Source organism: Rosa rugosa, chromosome 1, assembly GCF_958449725.1.
Source record: "Rosa rugosa chromosome 1, drRosRugo1.1, whole genome shotgun sequence".
NCBI lineage: Eukaryota > Viridiplantae > Streptophyta > Magnoliopsida > Rosales > Rosaceae > Rosa > Rosa rugosa.
In genome coordinates, this window is record NC_084820.1 from 60,818,808 (window position 1) to 60,841,050 (window position 22,243).

At 36.8% G+C, this 22,243-nt stretch overlaps 4 protein-coding genes across 4 annotated transcripts; 3 read left to right on the forward strand and 1 right to left on the reverse strand.

Annotated features, from left to right (window-relative positions):
• Positions 1-1,566: 1,566 nt before the first annotated feature.
• On the forward strand, positions 1,567-5,416 carry LOC133725857 (long chain acyl-CoA synthetase 8-like). Its single transcript, XM_062153250.1, has 11 exons — positions 1,567-2,148; positions 2,230-2,310; positions 2,440-2,712; positions 2,859-2,990; positions 3,072-3,245; positions 3,358-3,587; positions 3,828-3,945; positions 4,161-4,292; positions 4,370-4,504; positions 4,612-4,818; positions 4,903-5,416. Exons 1-11 carry the CDS (start codon positions 1,612-1,614, stop codon positions 5,065-5,067), a joined length of 2,184 nt encoding a protein of 727 aa, XP_062009234.1. The 5' UTR covers positions 1,567-1,611; the 3' UTR covers positions 5,068-5,416.
• A 50-nt stretch (positions 5,417-5,466) lies between these two features.
• LOC133725859 (uncharacterized) lies at positions 5,467-8,177 on the reverse strand. The gene is made up of 6 exons (XM_062153252.1): positions 7,754-8,177; positions 7,012-7,157; positions 6,628-6,796; positions 6,255-6,353; positions 6,034-6,116; positions 5,467-5,944 (listed from the first exon to the last, which is right to left on the reverse strand). The coding sequence occupies exons 1-6, from the start codon at positions 8,141-8,143 to the stop codon at positions 5,818-5,820; spliced, it is 1,014 nt and encodes a 337-aa protein (XP_062009236.1). The 5' UTR covers positions 8,144-8,177; the 3' UTR covers positions 5,467-5,817.
• Positions 8,178-9,156: 979 nt separating this feature from the next.
• LOC133725861 (ribulose-1,5 bisphosphate carboxylase/oxygenase large subunit N-methyltransferase, chloroplastic) lies at positions 9,157-13,197 on the forward strand. The gene is made up of 12 exons (XM_062153253.1): positions 9,157-9,577; positions 9,684-9,847; positions 9,947-10,030; positions 10,143-10,200; positions 10,520-10,573; positions 11,181-11,252; positions 11,353-11,433; positions 11,586-11,758; positions 12,051-12,153; positions 12,225-12,356; positions 12,480-12,602; positions 12,812-13,197. The coding sequence occupies exons 1-12, from the start codon at positions 9,215-9,217 to the stop codon at positions 12,896-12,898; spliced, it is 1,494 nt and encodes a 497-aa protein (XP_062009237.1). The 5' UTR covers positions 9,157-9,214; the 3' UTR covers positions 12,899-13,197.
• A 621-nt stretch (positions 13,198-13,818) lies between these two features.
• LOC133725862 (indole-3-glycerol phosphate synthase, chloroplastic-like) lies at positions 13,819-16,591 on the forward strand. Its single transcript, XM_062153254.1, has 8 exons — positions 13,819-14,031; positions 14,129-14,368; positions 14,577-14,753; positions 14,888-14,962; positions 15,054-15,098; positions 15,187-15,351; positions 15,861-15,939; positions 16,208-16,591. Exons 1-8 carry the CDS (start codon positions 13,909-13,911, stop codon positions 16,441-16,443), a joined length of 1,140 nt encoding a protein of 379 aa, XP_062009238.1. The 5' UTR covers positions 13,819-13,908; the 3' UTR covers positions 16,444-16,591.
• The last annotated feature ends 5,652 nt before the right edge of the window (positions 16,592-22,243 follow it).

Here is a 22,243-nt window from a genome sequence, read left to right on the forward strand (position 1 = left end):
CGCATGGTTGGTTTGCATAATCTCTTCATCTCCAAGCTTCATGCACTTAGGTAAATGCATTAGATACTTTTCGGATTGAAATGCATGACTTAAGTAGTTAAGTACTACACCCGAGAGGGGTTGCTTGATATCATTAAAGGAGCATGTCCCTTATCATACCCGAGAGGGATACAAGGAGAGAAATTGGCTAATTAAAATGACATCATTCACTGTAGAAGCATTATTGTTTGCAAGAGAGGTTAGTGGTGAAAACCTTAAGTCCTAATTAACCCCCATCCATTTCATTATATCTATTTAGCTTAGCTTAGTTTACATCATTTCAAGTATTCATTTAGTTATTTCCGAATTAAATCATCTCTAAAACCAAAATCAAACCCCTACTCCACCTTGCATATAATCACCATGAACTTTGGTTCACTTGTGAGTCATTGTTTGTGATTTGTACATTTGCATATTCATCTAGCATCCTCTAGGTTTTCCTTAGCTAGAGTGAGTTTTCCAATCTCTTGGGTATGATATCCCTTACTCACAATCCCTACACTATAACTTGACCCTTATACTTGAGGGTGACTATTTGGCTAACATTAACTTATAAGAATATTTAATTAAAAATTTGATATAGAAAGCATTTAATTCTTATTTTATTTTTGTAGAATCTTCTTTATTTTTACTTTTGTTTATTTATTAATGAGGATGGGTATAGATGGAAGTTTGATGACAAAAAAATATAGGGGGTGTGCATTAAGTAATTAAGGGTGTGTATATAAAACTTCTATGTAGAAAATTCTGAAAATATGGAGAAAAAAAGGTAAATAACGCCAAACGATAAACGATATATTTATTTTCAAGACATTAAATAGCTGACTTTTAAGTACTGGTGAAAGCCACATGACATTAGCTGAGTGAGAAATGTCCAAAGGAAATGTGAACTAGAGATTAGAGAAGGCGGTTATTTTGGGGCAGGCCGAAGTTTGTGAGTTGTGTTTTTGATTCGTAACCCAAGCGACCAAGCACAATACAACAGGGCCCGATTAGTATTGGTCAAGTCTGTGTGCCTTGTTTGGTCTTTGGTTTTCTGAAGTGCTTTTGCTACTAGCGATTTTGTCAAATGCTCATGAGTTTTGATAAACAAGAATTTCAAATGTTTTGCTTCTGTAAGAAGAACCGTGATCTAGCATTCCTTAACAAACAGATACGCATGTATGCATCAAAAACAAAAACGTGTCAACGTCAGTGATAGAAGTAAAAACCATATCCAATTAATATATTACATGTAGGAGCTACTCCCATTCCATTGTTGGCGCCAACAGGTTTGACAGTTCAGAGTCATATCTATTACATTGAATTAATGTTAGATTGCCTGCGGCTCAAGTTATCGGCCGGCCCCTAAATTTACGTAGGTCCTTTATTCTGAAAGTGATGAGCATGTACTACGTACTGTGGAACGGAGACTCCAAAGGTGCCCCACTAGAGTAGCAACGTGGAGAATGATCCATCACATACCCAAGCTTAATTGATTTTCATAGGCATAATTAAAATTTAATTCCGCTCGACCTTTTGTGCCAAACCCTTGGTTCTATATTTGAACCGAGAGCTATTTGGCTGTGATATATGGAGGGTTTTGAGGGGCTCGTTGTGAACTCGCCAAAGCAACATAAATCGGGTGCTAGTGATCTGTTCTCAATTCTGACAGGCTATGTTGTGAGCGCTGTTGTGATTGGCGTTGTTGTGCCTCGCTTCCTGTCCAGTATGCCATTCTTGGGAAAGAACAGGAAGCAAAGAGGAGTTCCTGTGGAAGTTGGTGGGGAGGAAGGTTACGCAATACGCAATGCTCAAGCATCTGAGTTAATCGAGTCTCCTCATAGAGATGCCACAACCGTCGCAGCCTTGTTTGAGCAATCTTGTAACAAGCATTCGCAGAATCGATTTCTTGGAACTAGGAAGTTTATTGGAAGGGAGTTTGTCAAAGCTAGTGATGGCAGCAAATTAGAGAAACTTCACTTGGGAGATTATGAATGGCAGACTTATGGACAAGTCTTTGTTCGTGCTTGCAACTTTGCATCGGGGCTTATCAAACTAGGTCATGATGTGGATACCCGTGCTGCAATTTTTGGTGACACCCGCGCTGAGTGGTTTATAGCCTTTCAGGTAGTGTTCAACAACTTAATGTACATGCCCCTGATTCGGGTTTGTGTTGTTGTTACTGACATAGTTGGTTGTCTATTACAGGGATGCTTCCGCCAGAATATTACTGTTGTTACTATTTATTCTTCCCTAGGTGAGGATGCCCTGATTCACTCACTTAATGAGGTGGGTTGCAAAAACACTGCTTCTCCATACTTCAATATATGAATGATTTATTCAAACAAAATTATCCAACGTAACTATAATGGTCAAAGGCAGAGAACATGCTCATTTTAAGCTTTTATATTTTGACAGACTGAAGTATCAACATTGATCTGTGATTCCAAGCAGCTGACAAAGATGACTTCCATAAGCTCAAGCCTAAATACCATTAAAAAAGTTATTTATTTTGAAGATGAAGGAATTTCAGATGCTAACGAATGTCGAAGTTACAGCAATTATTGGACAGTTACATCCTTTTCTGAAGTTGAGAAGCTTGGACAAAAAAACCCTGCTCATCCAAGATTACCTTCTAAGAATGACATTGCTGCTATCATGTATACGAGTGGCAGTACAGGTCTACCAAAGGTTTTCTTCGTAACTGAATATATATTTAATTTGTTTATGAGCAGTAACGCTATTTAACTATTAGTTTAGGAATGTACAGGACTAATTATTTCCAAATACCGAATGTTGCTTAATTTTCCTTTAACGAAATGAAGTGTCTGATATAGGGAGTCGTTATAACTCATGGCAATGTCGTAGCCTCTACTGCAGCTATTACGATAGTGCTTCCAAGACTGTACAGCACTGATGTATACATTGCATACTTGCCCTTAGCTCATGTTTTCGAACTGGTCGCTGAGGTACCTTGGTTGTGGATTTGTTTTACTAACTACTATATATTAAATTGTTGTTGAAATGTTAATTATATTTTGGTTTTCCAGTCTGTGGGGATGGCTGCAGGTTGTCAAATTGGTTATGGTTCAGCATTGACTTTAACGGACACTTCAAATAAAATTAAGAAAGGAACCAAGGGAGATGTTTCTGTGTTAAAACCGACTTTCATGGCAACAGTTCCTGCTATTATAGATCGTATGCGAGATGCAGTTCATAATAAGGTGTGAAGTGGATAATGTTCACCTTGCCTTTGATTCAATTATAGCTTCTCTTATTTGCTCATATGTGTAGGTTGAGGATTATTTCCAGACTAATCACTATGATGTATCGTAGGTTGAGGAGAAAGGGGGGATAGCAAAGAATCTTTTCAACATTGGGTTTAAACGGCGACTGGCTGCTGTAGAAGGAAGCTGGTTTGGTGCTTGGGGTCTGGAAAGAATGTTTTGGGATAATATTGTCTTCAAGAACATACGTCAAGTATTCGGAGGGCGCATTCGCTACAGCATCTGTAGTGGAGCTCCTTTATCAACTGATTCACAACGATTCATGAATATCTGCATGGGGTAATTGCTTTCTAGTCTGTGTATGAATATGGTTATGCATTTTTTTGGTGGTGGCTGCTTATGATTACATTTTGATAGCAAAACATATACCATAGCAAGATTGGCTTTTCGATCCACTCAAAAGCAGCCGAATCAAATCCTATATGTTTATTATCGTATAGTTCATACTTTCAGAAAATGGTGTTGATCCTAATCAGGCTTACATTGTTGTTAACTTTGCATGCCATCTCCTTTAAATAGTGCTCCAGTCGGCCAAGCATATGGCATTACAGAAACATTTGCTGCAGTTACGGTGTCCGAGAAGGATGACACTACAGTGGGACGTGTTGGCCCGCCCCTGCAATCTTGCAACATTAAGGTATCTTATATTCAAGAAGAAAATCAGTGGAGACAAATGATCAGTATGAGATGCTCTACGACAATATAATGCTATGTCTCGACTTTAACATTAAGTTTTGCAAGTTTCACTGACCAAGAAAAGAAAACATGAAGACACATATACCTGAGATGTATGCCATGTAGGATTTTGAAGAGTTCAATATGAAGAATGTGTCTTTTTTTTTTATGATGCAGCTTGTTTCTTGGAAAGATGGTGGATACTTGACATCTGACAAGCCAATGCCTCGCGGCGAGATTGTAGTTGGCGGACCCTCTGTAACTGCTGGCTACTTTAAAAATCAAGAGAAGACTGATGAGGTTTACAAGGTGATGGAGTTTTCTAACAAGCCTGTAAATGTCATTTTGGTTTTCTGTGATATATATGTGCTGATGACTCACCACAGGTAGACGAAAAAGGCATGCGTTGGTTTTATACTGGTGACATTGGAAGGTTTCATCCTGATGGATGCCTTGAAATTATAGATAGGAAGAAGGATATTGTTAAACTCCAGCATGGAGAGTACATCTCCCTCGGAAAGGTGTGTGTAAGATATAATGTGCCATTTCTGATAAACTATTTGCAGGACAGAACTAGCTGTAGTTTTTTTTCAGAGATTTTAACGTTATTGGTCACGCCTGGATGCAGATTGAGGCAGCATTGATAAGCAGTAATTATGTGGAAAAAATTATGGCATTTGCAGATCCCTACCACAGTTACTGCATAGCTGTAGTTGTCCCTGTGCGTCAAGAACTCGAGAAGTGGGCTCAGGAAGCTGGAATAAATTACAATGATTTTTCAGAGCTGTGTGGAAAAAATGAAGCAGTTAGTGAGGTTCAGCAATCCCTCTACAAGGTAAAATACATCCTTCTTCATGCATGAGATGATTTCCGGCAGTTGAGAGCTTTCCCCCTGCAAATTAAATTTTTTCTCGTGCAGGTGGCGAAAGCAGAAAAATTGGACAAGTATGAAATTCCTAGAAAGATTTATTTGGCACCTGATCCATGGACACCCGAATCCGGATTGGTTACTGCTGCTCTCAAGATCAGGAGGGAACAGATCAAGTCCAAGTTCAAAAGTGAGATCGAGAAGTTGTATGCGTGAAAGATTAGCTCGTGGCTTTTCCTACTTATAACAGCGTTATAAACGTGATATATTAAGTCATCTGTTAGTTTAATTTCTTTCCCACTAAAGGTGCATGTAAAAGGGAGCATGTTGAGATTATCTGTGTGAATAATACAAAAGCATTGTGTTAGCGAGAATAACTCATTGGCTGAAATCAAGCCATAACTTAGCATCAGTTTCTGATTCACTGTATAAATGCATATCAGTTTCTGATTTGCTCTACATCTGTTGTAATTGTAATTTAATCTCTCCGTAACAGTAGCATTTGTGTTGCTATATAACTTGTATACTTGTAATGAGAAAGGTAATGAAAATCACTTTCTACACATTGTTGATGCCTTCAAATTCTTCACGACATTGCTAACTGTAATTACCTAAGAGGTTAAGAGCTTAATGACATTCATTATCAAAAACAAATAAGCATAGATGTTCACATATGTAACCATTGCTGTTTAACAGTAAGTTACAACATGCAGCTTGAGTTGAAATCCTAATTTTTGGTCTTCTTGGCTACATCAAGCTTTCAAAGGGTTTGAGTTGTATAAGAAGCTAATGACAGTGTGTATTTTGTCATTTAAGCACACCCACAACGATGCTAGCTGGGATAAGAAATCTCAAGCATCTTTCAATGACTGGGATCGCCACATCTCCATGATGGTTTACATTCTATTCCACCCTATCTGTAATGTAATCTCTATGCAGATGATACTGACACAAAGATCTTAATTACTATTCTGGCTCAGCAGGGCTCAGTGAACTAGGTTCAGTTGACAGTGATGGTCGTAAGACGAGGTACAAAGCAGGGCCTAGAAGCGGCACCAGTGACAAAAGCAGAAGCCAAGAGCCTTTGTCAAACCTGCCAAAATATAAGTGTTTGAGTATTTAAGGATTTAGACCTTGATTTCAACACACACACACACATATATATAACAACACCAGGATTACCATTTTCGTGAAGTCATATCGTTGTAAACCCAAAATGGAGCAAATGCAGATAGTAGAGTGAAATCAAGGCTCATGACATGGATCTGCATCATTAAGTTTCCAAATGTGTTATGTCTAGTGAAATTCCTCAATTATATCTATCAACAATAGCCATACTCCTAAAAAATGTAGGAAACTACGACAATATCTAAGAAATATTTGTTAATGGTTGAATGACTTACAAATTTACTTTCATTGAAGTACTGGTAATATTCCTTCCAGTCAGCACCACTCGCTAGACCTGCATAAATGACTATGCCCAGCCCTGCAGCAAGTGTAATCTGATGTGTAATGGAGTTACTTGCATTTTCAAAAATAAATAAAAAATGTTAAGCTATTTTAACTATCACTGATACAGATGTTAATCAAGTCAATTATGCTAATGAATTTCAGTTTCATGAAGATTTTATTACAGATCAGATGTAAGACTGGCTGAAGAGAGTATATAAGAGCTATGGTTAAGTTCGCGGTTTCTGGTTAGCTATGGAGTAACACTACAGTTTTCCATGTTTTAACCAACACATTGTTTAACTTAAAAGCTGCATCATTTCTTACCCCAGCAGTTAATTTAGATTCTAGAAAGTTGAGAGGCCATCTTCCGAGCTCACTTTCATCAACAGTAGGTGGTGGTGGTTTCCAAAGTACAAAGTATGGAAGAAGGGCATATGCTCCACCGAAGCATGAAAGTATTAAGAAAGGCCAGACAGGAATGCTGCTTTTTGAGCTGCACATAAAAGAATGGATACTCAGATCTAACTGTGAAACATTGATGATCAAGTCCAGTTCCCAGAGATTTTGTAGTATATTAAGGGTGAGAAAAACCACGACTCATCTAAGATCCACTACATAATCCTAATCACGAAAGAAAAAGAAGGGGAGAGAAGAGGTGCATAAGATTATCAAAAATTGTTATATAAAATTCAAACAAAATAACAATACCTTCTCCCTGTTGGAAGCAGCAGCATGCTATACACCAAAGGCCACAAACCCATTATGTACCAGACAGACACAAGCACTTCATTCATTCTAAAACCATCATCTCCCTTCAAATTCAAGAGTTTCTTTAAGAAATACATGTCCCTTGACTGAAAAAATGAAAAGCCCATATGTTAACTATATGAAATGTGGGATGATCGAAAAGCATATTTTATCGCCAATGCAAAGATTAATTGAACAACAGGGAATTCACATGCCAGTAGACTTGCTCTCATTGTCACTTGCTTACCAAATAGTTCAATAAAATGGTTTATCTATGTTCATGATGCACAATGAGGCACCACTATGATTCAGTTTACGTATGCAAGTCAACCAAGAAATCTCCTCAAACAATTTCAGACAAGAATTATTCCTCCAATTCCAAAGAAACAACCTTTAAATATTTTCACTTGTTCCTTTTAATAGTGCCTTTGAGTCTTTGACATAAGTAAGTAAGTAACAATTTCAGTTTGAAACATTACTTTAAACCTCCCACTAAGAAAGTAATCTAAACCTTCCAAAGGCATATTAGTCAACAAAATAAGAGTAAAAGATTAACAACAGCATACATTCATGTCTTTACTCCTACTCTTAGTAAGCGATACAACTAGTTCAACAAAAACATATCAGATTCTGCCTCATCATATCACACATTATTACATTAACACCTAAACCACTAAATTTAAAAATCTTGAGTCTACATTACCGGGGTCTGATCTGGAGAAAGATTGAACACATAGAACATGAGTGCCCCCCACAACAGAAATAGCAAAATTGAGGTTGTCCAGTTCCTTTCATCACCACCATTTTCACTCTTCAAGGATTCACCTTCATTCAGAACTTGGTCTTCTGGTTTCTGGCTATTCAAGGTACTGTGACAAATTTGAAGCTGGCCCTTGTGGAATGTAAAGATTGAAGCTTTACCATTGTGGGGTCCAAAAAAGGTTGAAACTTTTGAGGCTGTTTTGGAGTGTGAAATCCTGGGCTTGAGGTTTTGGGTTTGGAGTGAAGTTTTGGAGTTTTGGGTTTTGGGTGGAAGGGATGATGGGAAGGTTGAGAAGTTGCAGGAGATGAGGTTGGCATTAGCCAACAACATGTTGCAGGAGTTTGGGATTTTGGATATTCCTATTCCAGCTCTGTTTTTAACATTGAGCTGAGCTTATAGTCCATACGCTGCCGTTTTGGAGCAAACTCATTTTTCAGAAATGGTCACTCAACTTTTACCTATTCACACTTTAGTCACTCACCTTTTAAATTCGACACTTTGGTCACTCACCTTTTAAGTATATTACTTTGATTACTCAACTTTAATTCTGTTATTCACTTTAGTCACTTTGTTAATTTTTTTTCATTAAAAAAAATAAATTATTTGCCACAATATTAATGATATTTTCGTCCAACCAATTGTGAAAAATTGAGAAATATGTATTAGAATGATTGAGAGAAGTGATTAAATTGAGATAAAATGTCATTTGAGTGACTAAAGTGATTGACAGAGTAATAGTTGAGTGACCAAAGTGATATATTTGAAAATTGAGTGACCAAAGTGTCGAATGAGTCATAGTTGAGTGACCATTTATAGAATTCTCCTTATATTTAGCGGTGTAAACCCTTGATCTAGTGATATAAAAGAGTAAAAATTAAATTAATTTTTAAATATTTTATTTAAAATAAATCAATATAAATAAAAATCGTTTATTGATGTAATTGCATCAAACAAACTTAGCGTTGATCATGAAAATATTGACTCTCATTAGAACTATTCATTCATTTGATACAATTTTGCAATTTAACAAGTTTAGTTTGCATTGATTTTTCATTAAAATAATCAATAAAAGTTGAGTTAACTGTTTAGAGTGTGTGTTGAGTGGTGTATTCTGTGTAACGAACTTTTTCTGACGATTCTTATGGAATATAATGTTATTGTACTGCATACTGAATTACATAATGGATGACATTTTAGTTAAAAGAGTTATGAACGTTTAGAGACTTTTTTGGGTTATGGACTAAGTAAAAAGAGTGTTAAAAAAAACAAGTGCCAAAACTAATTAGTGACGACAAAAGAAGTTTACAACCGCGCGTTTGATAACTGCAAAAATGACCACAACCCAAACCATATAAACATCTCAGATAAGGTTCCTTCTTTACTTGGTGTCATTGGATAGCCATGGCTGAAGTTTCAAGAATCTTGCAAAGCAGCTTCATCCCCAGTTTCCATTCACACCCCAAAAGCCATACATTTCAGTCACACCCACTAAGTTTCCGAAGACACCCAATTCAGTGCTCAATCTCCACAACTGAAAGCACCAAAGCCAGAGTGGCCCAGAAGATCCCTTGGGGCTGTGACATTGATTCCTTGGAAAACGCTTCAGCTCTGCAGAAATGGCTGACGGATTCAGGCCTCCCACCTCAGAAAATGGGCATTCAAAGAGTTGAGGTGGGGGAGAGAGGCCTTGTTGCTTTGAAGAATATAAGAAAGGGAGAGAAGCTGCTGTTTGTGCCTCCCTCTTTGTTCATCACTGCAGACTCAGTAAGATTTTCGCAAGCAAAACTCCGCGAAATTTAATATCTTTAGTGTCATTTTGACTGCTAGTAATCTTGGATGATGTTTGTGCTTGTGGTTTTTTAAATGCTAGGAATGGACAAATAGGGAGGCTGGTAAGGTGTTGAAGCAAAATTCTGTACCAGACTGGCCATTACTAGCAACCTATCTGATTAGTGAAGCGAGTTACTTGAAATCTTCGAGATGGAACAACTATATATCTGCCTTACCAAGGCAGCCTTATTCACTTCTGTATTGGTAAGTTGACGTTTTCTAGTGATTGTTCCAGTGGTGGAGCTTTAGTGATCGAGTCTACTCTCAGATTTTGCTTTCTACAGCCTCTATATATCATTTCAGGACTCGCGAAGAGCTTGATCGATACTTGGAGGCATCACAGATTAGGCAGAGGGCAATTGAAAGAGTTACTAATGTTGTTGGAACGTATGGTGTTGCATTTGCTATTAAATCTTTGTTCTAAAATTGTTTGTTTATTTGTTCTCAACTTGATAAGTGGTTATACATTTGTAATTAGTAATTACTGTATCTTGTGCAGATACAATGATCTAAGGCTTAGGATATTCTCAAAGCACCCTGATTTATTTCCGGAAGAGGTATTAAACTTATGTCACAATTGAGGCCTGTTTTGTATGTATGCTAGTCGTGTCTGCTTGTAAATTCCCACTCTTCTTTGATGCCGTCGAAAAGCTTTTAACGCTATTTTCAGAGAGCCAGGTCAATTGTCAATCAACAATTTGCATACCCGTTTTACAATCTTAAGTATACTCAACCTTTTATATCTCCAAGACTCAAATAACATGAATCTCAAAACTATCCTTATCTCCAACCCATGTGTTTTCACTGTCAAAATACAATCACAACTTGTTTGATTTTGATATGTGTATCATTGTCCATCCTCCTTGTATTTTACAGGTATTCAACATAGAAACCTTCAAGTGGTCATTTGGAATTCTTTTCTCACGCTTGGTAAGTAACTACTTGATGATAATTCCATAGTAAAATTTGCTTCTGCTTCTACATAATTGGTGTCAAATTGTTCTAGGAGTCTGTGTTTGACATCCATGATCCATGTGCGAATTAATATTTTGTTAATAGCAACAGAAAACACAATTTTATAATTTATTAAGATGTTATCATCAATATCAGGTCCAGAAAGGAAGAAATGACCTGAAAAACCTCTGTTCATTGTTTCTCTATCTCATCTATCTCTGCTCATGCATGTACTCTGGCCCTTGAAAATTACTTGAGCACTATAACATGTTTAAAACGTTGAAGGATCTACATTCTTTCTATGTTTGACTTCCTGCGTTGTCTAAGCACCAAAGGTCAGAAAATATGACATCCTTCAACTGGATGACATTATATGCATCTGTATCTTTCAACTCATAAGAAAAACAAACACATTTTTACTATACAACTGAATCTGTATCTCTGGTAATTAAATACTATGTTGTTTGGATTCTTTATTGGATATTTCCTACATGATGTTGAAAATAATCCATATTAATGTTGAAAGACATTATTCATTTGCAGCAACTTATGACATAAAAGTCCTTGTTTCTCCTAATCACAGGTTCGATTACCCTCAATGGATGGGAAGGTTGCCTTGGTTCCTTGGGCAGATATGCTGAATCATAGTTGTGAGGTTTGTGGATGAGACTTTTTTTGATACAAATGATCAAAAGTATTATCTGTTTATCTTCATGAACTTACCCACTATCTGCATCTTAATTTGACTGGTGTAGGTGGATACGTTTTTGGATTATGATAAATCATCCCAGGGAGTTGTTTTTACAACAGATAGGCCATATCAGCCAGGTGAGCAGGTAACTATTGAATCTTGTTCTCAACTGTAAATGTAAATCAAGTAGAGGTTCATAGACAATACTGTAAAAAAGATAATTGAAAGCATGAATTTAAGGTTTCGTTCAAATGCATATATAGGCTAACCGTGTTCATTGCTTCTTATGACCTTCAGGTCTTTATTTCCTATGGGAAGAAGTCCAATGGAGAGCTGTTGCTATCATATGGGTTTGTCCCAAGCAAGGGCACCAACCCTAGTGATTCCGTTGAGTTGTCAGTTTCACTTCCAAAATCTGACAAATGTTATAAGGAGAAGTTGGAAGCTCTGAGAAAGTATGGACTATCAGCGTGAGTGTCTAAAAGCTCGGTCTTTTTCTTCTCTTTGAGTGATTTTAAAGCCTTATTCGCACCTCAGAACGCCACAAGCAATTGCCAAGTTTTGGGTGACTAGTGTGAAGCATACTTATTAGTCATTTTCGATCTCCTATTAACTCAGAAGAAGACGTCAACAGATTATCTTCACTTCATTTTTTATTCCATCATTCAATTGACTCCTTGCAGATGATTTCAAAATTTACTCTTTCCTCCGTTATGGAGTACTTTTAGTTCTAACACCAAATTGTGTGTTTCTTTTAAGCAGTACAGAGTGTTTTCCTGTACGAATTACTGGCTGGCCATCGGAGCTAATGGCATTTGCTTATTTAGCTGTCAGCCCTCCAAGTATGAACAAACAATTTGAAGAGGTGAAATAGTTTTATCATCTTTGTTGATCAATGTATATTGTAGTACGTATCTGAAATATCTTTGTTTGTAGATGGCTGCCGCAGCATCGAACAAATCTACCACCAGGAAGGATTTAAGATATCCTGAAATAGAAGAAGAAGTACTACAGTTCATATTGGATAGTTGTGAAGTTAGCATATCAAAGTATAACAAATTCTTACAGGTGAGGCCATAATTTGTATGAAAACTTATACTTCTGTTGATAAGAACACAATGCTATCACCTATGGGTAGGATGGAGGTAAGAGTTTCAAGCAGTTAAATTCACAGTTGATATGTGCTCACAGGCAAGTGGTTCAATGGATTTGGACGTGACATCTCCAAAGCAGCTAAACCGAAGGTTGTTTCTGAAACAGCTAGCGGTGGACTTGTCTACTAGTGAGCAGAGAATCCTATTCCGTGCTCAATATGTAAGAACAATACTTCTTTTGCATCTACAAGATTGATCATTCTAACTAGTTTGTGATCAGAAAATTGTGGAGGACTTGATTTCTGAAACTGTGAAATTAAGAATAAATTCTCCAGAGTTTATTACATGTATTCGGTTTGCGTTATGCATTGCTATCATGTTTATGATTATATCTGTCTTATTTATTTTGCTGATACTGCATGGATTCAGATACTGAGAAGGCAACTGAGGGACATACGAAAGGGTGAACTGAGAGCTCTGACGATCTTCAATGGGTTCAGGAAGTTTTTTAAGTGAGAAAAGTCTCAACTGTGATTGCTCCTGGGTCTGCAGGTGTAAGCCATTTTCTGATGAACTCTAGCTCAGTTTACATCCAGTGAAATTTAATTATGAGTTTATCAGAACAGCCACCATCATCTGGAAGAAATACATGGTCAAAAGGATGCAATGCTACGTCACATGCAAATACCAAATTGGAAAACAAAGCTATACTATAACAACGTATTTTGTAGTTGATTGTACTTATTATAGAACTACCGTGGACTCTCTTATTCTGTTCCAAGTTCCAACATTTACATTCTTGTGCTGTTCAATGAGTTCTGGGTAATAGATTGACTAGAGTCCATCCAAGATAGTACATTAATATAATTCAGGGTTAATTTTATTTTACAAGATATTCTTTATCAAATCAATGAAGTAAACTTAGAAAAGTTGAAGGTACAATTCATCATTAGGGGGTATTTCACATACAAGAAAAAATTGAAGGGGCAATTAGGCAATTTTTCCCTTAAAAATGAAACACGGAGTGTGAATTTCACTCTCCGTAAAATATGCTAGAACACACAGACAATGTCTAAAAGAAGAGGAAGTCTTGATTCAGGTGATCTGACTATTGGATTGGTCCCATCGTCCAATTAAAATTGATATTATATATAAGAAAAAAATTTCATAGTCAAATATTCTCGTTTTGCCTTCCAAACATAGTTACGCTCACTAGCATTACATAGAAATAAATCACAATGAACAAGTATTTTCATTATGTAATTAGATTTCCTTCTGTTTGTATCATGGTAAATTGAGGAAGAGGATGCAAATTTCTTTTTCTCTTCAACAAATCCAGTCAGCTAAATTCGTTACTAATAATAACTAGTGCGGCTGACCTCAAGTCACAACAAATTATCCTCGTGAATGTTAATTTTAAATATAAAATCCCATCTTTGACCAAATCGGAGTCCACTGTCCGCTGCCACATACCCAAGTAGCGGAGCCCCTCCTCGTCTCAAAATCTCAACCCCTTCTATCGAGTAATGGAGGGTTTAGCTTCCTTCAGGTCCCTCCCTTGTTTCACTTGCAGACCCAAACGCTCCATCTCCGCCACCGGACCCAACTCCCTCTCTCTTCCTTCCTCCGCCATTGTTCGAGCTCAACAGGTTTTTTTTTTTTTTTTTTTTGGTTCTCCAATTTCTCTGTCAATTTATTTCTACTGTCACGTCAAGTTTCGAATGAGTCACATTGATTTGATGTTAGGTTGCAATGGGCAGCGAATCGGAGCCGGTGAAAGACGAGCTGAAAATCAAGGAGTGGGAGGTGGGTATGTTTCACAACGAAGTTGCTGCGGCGCAGGGTATCAAGATCAGGAGGAGGCCGCCGACTGGGCCGCCCAAGCACTATGTTGGGCCTTTTGAGTTTCGACTGGAGAACGAGGGCAATACTCCCAGGAATATCTTGGAGGAGATCATATGGCACAAGGACACAGAAGTCGCCAGGGTATGTATATTTCCAACTTTTTACTCGTTTTTTTTGGTGTTGAAAGTGTTGTTGAGTTCATTTTGTTTTTTCGTTGTGCTTATAATGTTGGTGATCTTGACTGCTGATTTTCAAAATGTGGTTTAAAAGACGAGTGATTTGATCGAATGTGGTTTAATTGTTGAGTTTTGAGTTAATGGTGTTGGTGATTATGACTACGGATTTTCAGTGGAGAGAGAAGAAGCCTCTGCATTCGTTATTGAAAGACCTGCAGAAGGCTCCTCCTGTTAGGGATTTTGTTGGAGCTCTCAGGGCGGCCAATGAAAGAACTGGACTGCCTGGGTTGATAGCTGAAGTGAAGAAAGCTTCTCCGAGTAGAGGAGTTTTGAGAGAGGATTTTGATCCGGTAAAAGTCTGCATCTTTTTTGTCCCAATTCCTGAGTTTTAAGACTTGAAAGGAATTACACATTTATGTCTTAAAGTTTTTGATCTGCTTGTTTGTTATATTAGATCTTATTGTTCTAAACTTTCTTATGATAGGTTGAAATTGCCCAAGCTTATGAAAGTGGGGGAGCTGCTTGTCTTAGTGTTTTGGCAGATGAAAAGTATTTTCAGGTGAACAATTTAGTTTGATAATCTGTTGATATTCCAACAATGCTACAATCTATGAGTTTTACCTGACTTTCTTTTGGCTTAATCAATATAGGGAAGTTATGAAAACATGGCAGCAATAAGAAATGCTGGAGTTCAGGTTTGTTCCATAAATCGATGTCTTCGGACATGCAAGCTAGCATGTAGTATTTGTATAAGTTTGTATTTTAACAGAGAAAATTTTGCAGTGTCCTCTGTTGTGCAAAGAATTTATTGTTGATGCTTGGCAAATTTACTATGCGAGATCCAAAGGTGCAGATGCTATTCTTTTGATTGCTGCTGTTTTGCCTGACCTTGATATCGGTTACATGATTAAGATATGCAAGAAGCTTAAAATGGCAACCCTTGTTGAGGTTTGAGTTCTACTTCATTCTTCTTCAAATACTTAATTTTTGCAAGTGCATTTATAGGTGGTGAGGTTAAACTGTATAGAAACATATTGTTATTTGAGTTGCACATGGGTCACTATTCTTACATATCTGGCATTATTATGAGCTGCTTATATGAAGAGTTGATGCATCTGTTGCAGCATGATTTTTCTCATCCCAATATCTAGTGGCTGCATATCGTGTGCTAGTTTGCAATTTGTAATTTAGTGTTTGAATTAGTGAACTCTTACCGAGCATCATCATCAACTCCAATGCTAGTACTTTCATTTGTTCCTGATTTCTGGATAATTTCAGCTGTTTCCTAGTTTTCTGGTGTGTATTGAACAAAATCTCTGAGATTCTTTTTCCCTTCCAATATGAGTTGGATGTCATTGTTTTTGCTCTTAGCTCTCTTAGAAGTTTTCCTTTTGATCAAATTGAAGTGGCTCAGAGAATTTACTTTAATTTGGACTCTCCTGTTATACATTTTGTAGGTGCACGATGAGAAGGAAATGGACCGGGTTCTTGGAATCGAGGGGGTTGAGTTTATTGGCATCAACAACCGCAATCTTGGTAAAATTTTCAAGTTTTGTGAATTAGCTTATGCTTGGTGTTTCATGTTACCTTACAGTATCAATGTTTGCTAACAAAATCATTGTTTATGTATTGTCGTGGATGGCCAACATTAGTAGTAAAAGTATATAACTCTTGGTTTGAATTGCATGGTTCACTACTTCACTTAAAAGATTGTTATTTTCTCATAATCTTGGCTATGTATGCAAGGGGATTAAGCCTTAAAATCTATTTGCAACATGATAAGCTTACTATTGCTTTCATGCAGAAACATTCGAGGTTGATACTAGCAACACAAAAAAGCTTCTAGAAGGAAAGCGTGGCGAAGTGATCCGTGAAAGAGACATAATTGTGGTAGGAGAATCTGGGCTGTTTAATCCTGATGACATAGCTTATGTGCAAAAGGCTGGTGTAAAAGCAATTTTGGTTGGAGAGTCAATTGTGAAACAGAGTGACCCCAAGAAGGGAATAGCTCAACTTTTTGGTAGAGACATTTCCGTGTGAGATATGAGTTAGTCAGATTAGGGAGATACACAGCCTTACTTGTTCAAAGGCTTAAAGCCTCAAAGATGAGAACAGTTAAACTGCAAAAATATCTTGTAACTTTGTCTTGTCCTCAATGAAGAGATGGTAGAATAATTTCTCTGCGTTATATGGTTGAGATTGCAATACTTACTACTCAGATTATCCATCTCTTTTTTACCCTTATTTTGGCTCAAGATCATAGTCATTGTCCAAATATTTATTTTAAAAATCCACGTATAAACAAAGGGTCGTCTAATAAAATAAACTAGGACAGCTCCCATACACTATATATGCGAATTATCATCTTTTTAATAGAATCTCTGAAGGAATAGGAGGATTGAAACTATCCTAGGTTATCCGCTTACACATTGCTTCCAGATCAGAAGGCAAAGCACCACCACATCACTATGGCAACAAACAGAGAGATATTAAACATCTCACTCTGTCTACCCTGCACTGCTCCAAGAGAACGATCATCATGAATCCACATAAATTCTCCTTGGCAGATAATCTACCGTTCAAGTCCGGTACCCTATCAAAGTCATCCCATGTCTTGATCGAGCAGCCTGATCATCCTTACAAGAACCCTCCGAATGAGTACTATTTTGGTTTCGTAGGTTCTTGTGATGGTTTAGTATGTGTATAAGTCCATGATAGTGATGATTCTGATGCTAATATCCATTCCATCTTCTTGTGGAGTCCATGTACAAGAGAGTTCAAAATATTACCTAGTGATCCTAATGTACATGGGAAGCAAGTAGAGAAGGTAGTGAGGTATGGATTTGGTTATGACTACAATGGCGACGAGTACAAGGTGGCAATTACATTGGTTGATGATGATGATGTTTATGATTCCATGATCTACACATTAAGAAAAAAAATTCTTGGAGAAGGATTGAAAACTATTCTCATCAATTCGAAACTCTTACAAGGTCCGCAACATTTGTAAGTGGAGCTCTACCCTGGATGGAAGGACCATTTGATAATAGGGTTATTATTTCTCTGGATTAAACGAGTGTGACATACAAGGAACTACCACAACCTAGTCATGCGGGTCTTCGTCCATTAGTAGGGGCTTTATATGTAGATGGGGCTTCAAGAGGGTTGTTGTCCTTAATTGTTCACAACCGTGCTGATGATCAGTGTGATTTCTGGGTCTTGAAGGAATATATGGTGCGAGAATCTTGGACCAGAACAATCCCAGTCCCACTTAATCAGAATTTTCATAATCCAATCACATGGGATCCAATTACATATCTCCCAACTGATCATGAGTGTTTGCTTCGTCTCCCTGGTAATGTCTGTAGAGAGCCTTATCTCGCCCAAAGCTTACAGTAAGTTTATAGAATTGGAGGCAAATGCCTATAGTTTGAATCCACTATCTACAGTTTGAAAACAAATGTTTGGAGAAGGATTGATCAGAAGTACCCTCTTGATGATCTTTCCTAGAGATGCATTTGGGGCCCTTTTGCAAAATCTATAAATGGAGCTCTACATTGGGTCGAAGAATCTAATGATGTTTGTTTCCTTTATGATAGTGCCGCTACCTGACTAGGGGACTAAGTTTTATCCCCAATATCAATTGGGGTTTTCAAGAGGTTGTTTGTGCTTACTCGTACTTCCTCCTACCAATCGGTATGCATATGCTTTATGGCTGATGAAGGAATATGGTGTTCGAGAATCCTGGACAAAATTGTTCATATCCTTGTGTATAGACCACTGGATGTCTTCTTTTAGTAGAACCAGTGACATAGTTTTCAGGTAATGGTAAAATTCTACTGATACTAGCTAGTTGCAAAACTTGCTTTTTGCATTACAAAGAAAACTTTATTACATTTCTCATAGATAATGACTTTAGTATTCTCTCTCTCATCCATGTAGAGAGCCTTGTGTCGCCCAATACTAACTAGCATTAGGCTATATCTGTCAATGCAACTGCAACAGGAAGAGCATAGATGATGGATCATGAATGCATGTATGGCGCAAAAGGTTCAAGTAGTGGGTGATTCCCGGCCGAAACAAATAGGAAAGACATAAGAGGAAAAAAATTATCGTTAATTCTTTGTTTAATTTGCTTTTTCTTGAGTTATTTGGCCATTATTCTAGTGAATATTTTATATGGATCAAGAAAATGAGGTCGGGGTGATATAAAAAGCTATTTATAGCAAGGGCTCATTAACACATTAAACCTTATACTTTATAAATGCTAATACTTACTTGGAATTGAGAAATTCATGAATAAGATACAACCTGAATGAGAGAGTAAATGAACTGGTTTTGGAATTAATCATTTTGGGTCTTTCTAAATGTACCCAGCAAAATTCTAAGTGTACCCAGCTAATTATTTATATCCAATAATATCTAATTAAATGCAGATAAATTTTCCAAAATACCCTCATCTACACAAAACAAACCCAGCAACTTCTTATTCCCTTTCTCTTTTATTTTGGGTTTCAAGATTCATGTTCCGGTAGGAATTGCTTCAGTTTGAGACATATTTGATGAGTTTTTTGTTCAATTAATCATCTAAGCAAAATAAAAGAACAAATTATTATTAGAGGGAAGAGAAAAAATTTTCAAGAGTTGAGAAAGGTGCGAATCATCTTCAAACTGAATGAGAAATCATCTCAATGGAATTGATTTGTTGTCTCTACCACCAAGATCAAGAAGTAATATTCATTGAATAATGGATTCCACAAGAAGAAACTAATTAACTTCTCTCCCTATAAATCAATCCTTAGACGTTGCTGGTGGGTATAGAAAGAAAAACCCAATATTTGCTGGGTGTTTGGCGATGGGGCAATGATGGAAAAATTAATTGAGTTTATTATATATTTTTAATTTAAAAATAATTGCTGGGTATACTTAGATTTTTGCTGGGTACATTTAGAAACACCCATCATTTTTTATGATGCTGTTTATTAACTGTAAAAGATATTGTTTACAATTTAACTTGAATCGGAATCAAAACTAGCATGATTACTGAAACACCCCTACTTGATAAGTGGGCGAAACTTATTTTACAAAATACCAAAGCTTAAAAAGTTCTGTAAGAATTACTTTTTAATATATGATGATCGATCATAGTAGATCGATCTAGTCACGTCATATATATGAAAGTTTTGTGCTTATCCAGTATATATGTTGGCATGTTAAGGAAAAAACAAATAATAATAAGAGAAAGAAAAAAATCTATGTAAATAGAGGTAATGAAAATCTATGTTCATGAAAATACGTAAATGATATTTTTTGGTAGAAATATTTCATTCCGGTGGATTCATTCCTAATACCTACTTAGGAATCGAATCCTGATATTGACGTTTAACCCATGCTCATTCTCATACCCGTATATATTAGTAAATATAGGAGAGCGCAGCTATAGGAATCTATGCCTCCATATATCCCCATATTCATTCCAAGTAAGTAAATGTGTCATAAATCTCTAAGGAAATGTGAGAATCATACCTTAGACAAGGGATGTGATAAAAAATAAACTCTAGAAGTACCAACGTCATCTGAACCAAGCATACTTTTCATATTAATATATATATATATATTATTAGTTTTTTCATGTATTGCATTTTTATTGAAAGACTTGTACTTAGCACCCATGGATTGTGGTCACTAACCTAAACAATTGGGTCTTGACTTATGAGGTTTCTCATTATTTTCTCAATAAATCTCTATTTTTCTTTCTTTTTTTACCCAAAAGTAGTTTTTTTTTTTCCAATGTTTTTGGTTTTTTTTTTTACTATTTTATCCTCACCCCTTTTGTGAGAGAGAGAGGAGTCGCCAGAGGTTGCCGGAGATCTCTTCCACAAGCTTGGACAACCCGTACGACTCTCACCCCACGGTGCTGGCACGCTGCGCATCTACAAAAAGTGATTGTTTGCATTGCCTTCTTGGGAGAGCCAAAAACCAATGCTGCTCAAAATTGGTAACACTGCGACTCTTATTCTGAAATCTTTATCCTTTTGTTTAGGGGATTGCAGTACACCTTCAATCCTAATCCAAAATAGAGTTAAGGATTAAGGATCCTTCAATCCTTCAATCCTTAATCCTTAATCCTTAATCCTTTTCAAAATAGAAAATTAAAATTCTTATATCACATATCAATTCTTGCTCCCCGATGAACATAGATTTCTTATTAAAAAGCCTCATCATATAGGTAAGATCGAATCAAGGAAGAAGCAAAACAACCTCATGAGAGGAATTAAATTGCACGCTTGCTCTTGATATCACTACCTCTCGATCTCTTATAGTCTCTTTAATGTTAGACTATATATGTACGTAATCCGAATTTTTAGTCTTATCGTTAGTCTTTTTATGGTTAAGATGCACAGCTAAAGGCCTTGAGATTAACTACAATAATGTATCGTTTGGTTTATGGAAAGAAAGAAAAAATTTCTTTTACTTATAGAAAAGTAGAAAATTAAAATTTCCATGAAAATCCTCCATTACGGTGTTTGGAAACGTACACTTGGAAAAGGAAATTCGTAATTAATACAATAAAATAATAGAAAATGAGGAAAATTAATCCCTGACCAAACATGGGGTGATTAACTTTCCTCCATTTCCTCTAAGAAACTTTGTGCATATCCTTTTTTTTTTTGAATCAAGCCCACGGGGCGAAATAGTATATTCATCACAAGCCAGAATAGGCCGTTACATACTCTTCCGCTGTCATTTAAGGACATAGACAGACATAGGGCTGCCACTTGGTTTGGCAATTACCAAACCGACCGAATACCAACCGATACTTTAGGTTTGGTAAACCGACTTTTTGGTAACCGAGACCGATAAAACCGAAATCGAAAATTACCGAAAAAGTTGGTTTGGTTTTGGTAAATATTGAATCTACCGATTATCTAAATATTAGCTTTATATACTATGGTTTTCAATACACATACATGTATATTAAGAAATAAACATAAAAGTTTTCATAATAGTATGAACATTACTCAATATACTACATAATTAATAGTACATGTATTTTGAGTAACCTAGTCCAAGATGGTTAAATAACCTAGTTTTATTGAAAATAGATAAAATTTGATGTCATATATACAAAAGAAAGCTATGATTAGTAGATGAATACGAAGTTTACGGTTATAAAATTGAAAAATCTAATTTTGTTCATTCTAATTTATATTACAAAGAATTAGTTGTTCTAAAGTTGGTAATACCGAAAACCAAAATACCGAATTTGGTAGATATGATTAAAAACCGAAAATTTTGGTTGGTAATTGGTAGCTCAGTTTTGAAACCGAAAGCTTTCGTTTTGAAGTTGGTAATACCTATAACCGATTCGAACCGACCGAGTGACAGCCCTAGACAGACAAGAAGGTAGTGGTAGTACCCACAGTAGTTCATAGAAATAGACCTACTCATTACACATTTCAGATCGTAGAGATAGCGGAGATCCTCCATTGGTACTACGCCGGAGGCGCTAGAGATCTAAGTTCCTAATACAAAGAAATTATTGAATTTAGATAAAACTAAAAACATAGAGTTGGGTCAAGAGCCTAAACCCTAGCCCAAATTGAAATCTACTGGACTAGGGTAGGACCCCAGCCAGAAACTCAAAGCCCAAATAAAGGACAACCACCAAAAAAGGTCCTCCAAGGCCCATCAGGCCAGTTCGGTCCAAGTTCACCTGCCCAGCCTCCCTGTTGTACGAACCAGCCACGGCAGCCTCTCTCCGTCCGTCGCACTCCGCCGCAACCTGCCTCCCACGATCGCACCGTCAGCGCCTCAAAACAGCACCGCACGGGCCATG

Excerpts from the sequence above, each read along its gene's own strand:
- LOC133725857 (XM_062153250.1), top strand. The coding sequence starts at position 1,612 with ATGGAGGGTTTTGAGGGGCTCGTTGTGAACTCGCCAAAGCAACATAAA. Across the intron at positions 3,588-3,827 it reads TTCATGAATATCTGCATGGG|TGCTCCAGTCGGCCAAGCAT; the intron begins GTAATTGCTTTC and ends TCCTTTAAATAG. Across the intron at positions 4,293-4,369 it reads AGACTGATGAGGTTTACAAG|GTAGACGAAAAAGGCATGCG; the intron begins GTGATGGAGTTT and ends GACTCACCACAG.
- LOC133725859 (XM_062153252.1), bottom strand. The coding sequence starts at position 8,143 with ATGTTGTTGGCTAATGCCAACCTCATCTCCTGCAACTTCTCAACCTTC. Across the intron at positions 6,797-7,011 it reads CTGCTTCCAACAGGGAGAAG|CTCAAAAAGCAGCATTCCTG; the intron begins GTATTGTTATTT and ends TTTTATGTGCAG. Across the intron at positions 5,945-6,033 it reads GATATGACTTCACGAAAATG|GTTTGACAAAGGCTCTTGGC; the intron begins GTAATCCTGGTG and ends ATATTTTGGCAG.
- LOC133725861 (XM_062153253.1), top strand. The coding sequence starts at position 9,215 with ATGGCTGAAGTTTCAAGAATCTTGCAAAGCAGCTTCATCCCCAGTTTC. Across the intron at positions 10,031-10,142 it reads GTTACTAATGTTGTTGGAAC|ATACAATGATCTAAGGCTTA; the intron begins GTATGGTGTTGC and ends TATCTTGTGCAG. Across the intron at positions 11,253-11,352 it reads TGCTGAATCATAGTTGTGAG|GTGGATACGTTTTTGGATTA; the intron begins GTTTGTGGATGA and ends TGACTGGTGTAG.
- LOC133725862 (XM_062153254.1), top strand. The coding sequence starts at position 13,909 with ATGGAGGGTTTAGCTTCCTTCAGGTCCCTCCCTTGTTTCACTTGCAGA. Across the intron at positions 14,032-14,128 it reads CCATTGTTCGAGCTCAACAG|GTTGCAATGGGCAGCGAATC; the intron begins GTTTTTTTTTTT and ends ATTTGATGTTAG. Across the intron at positions 14,963-15,053 it reads CAGATGAAAAGTATTTTCAG|GGAAGTTATGAAAACATGGC; the intron begins GTGAACAATTTA and ends TAATCAATATAG.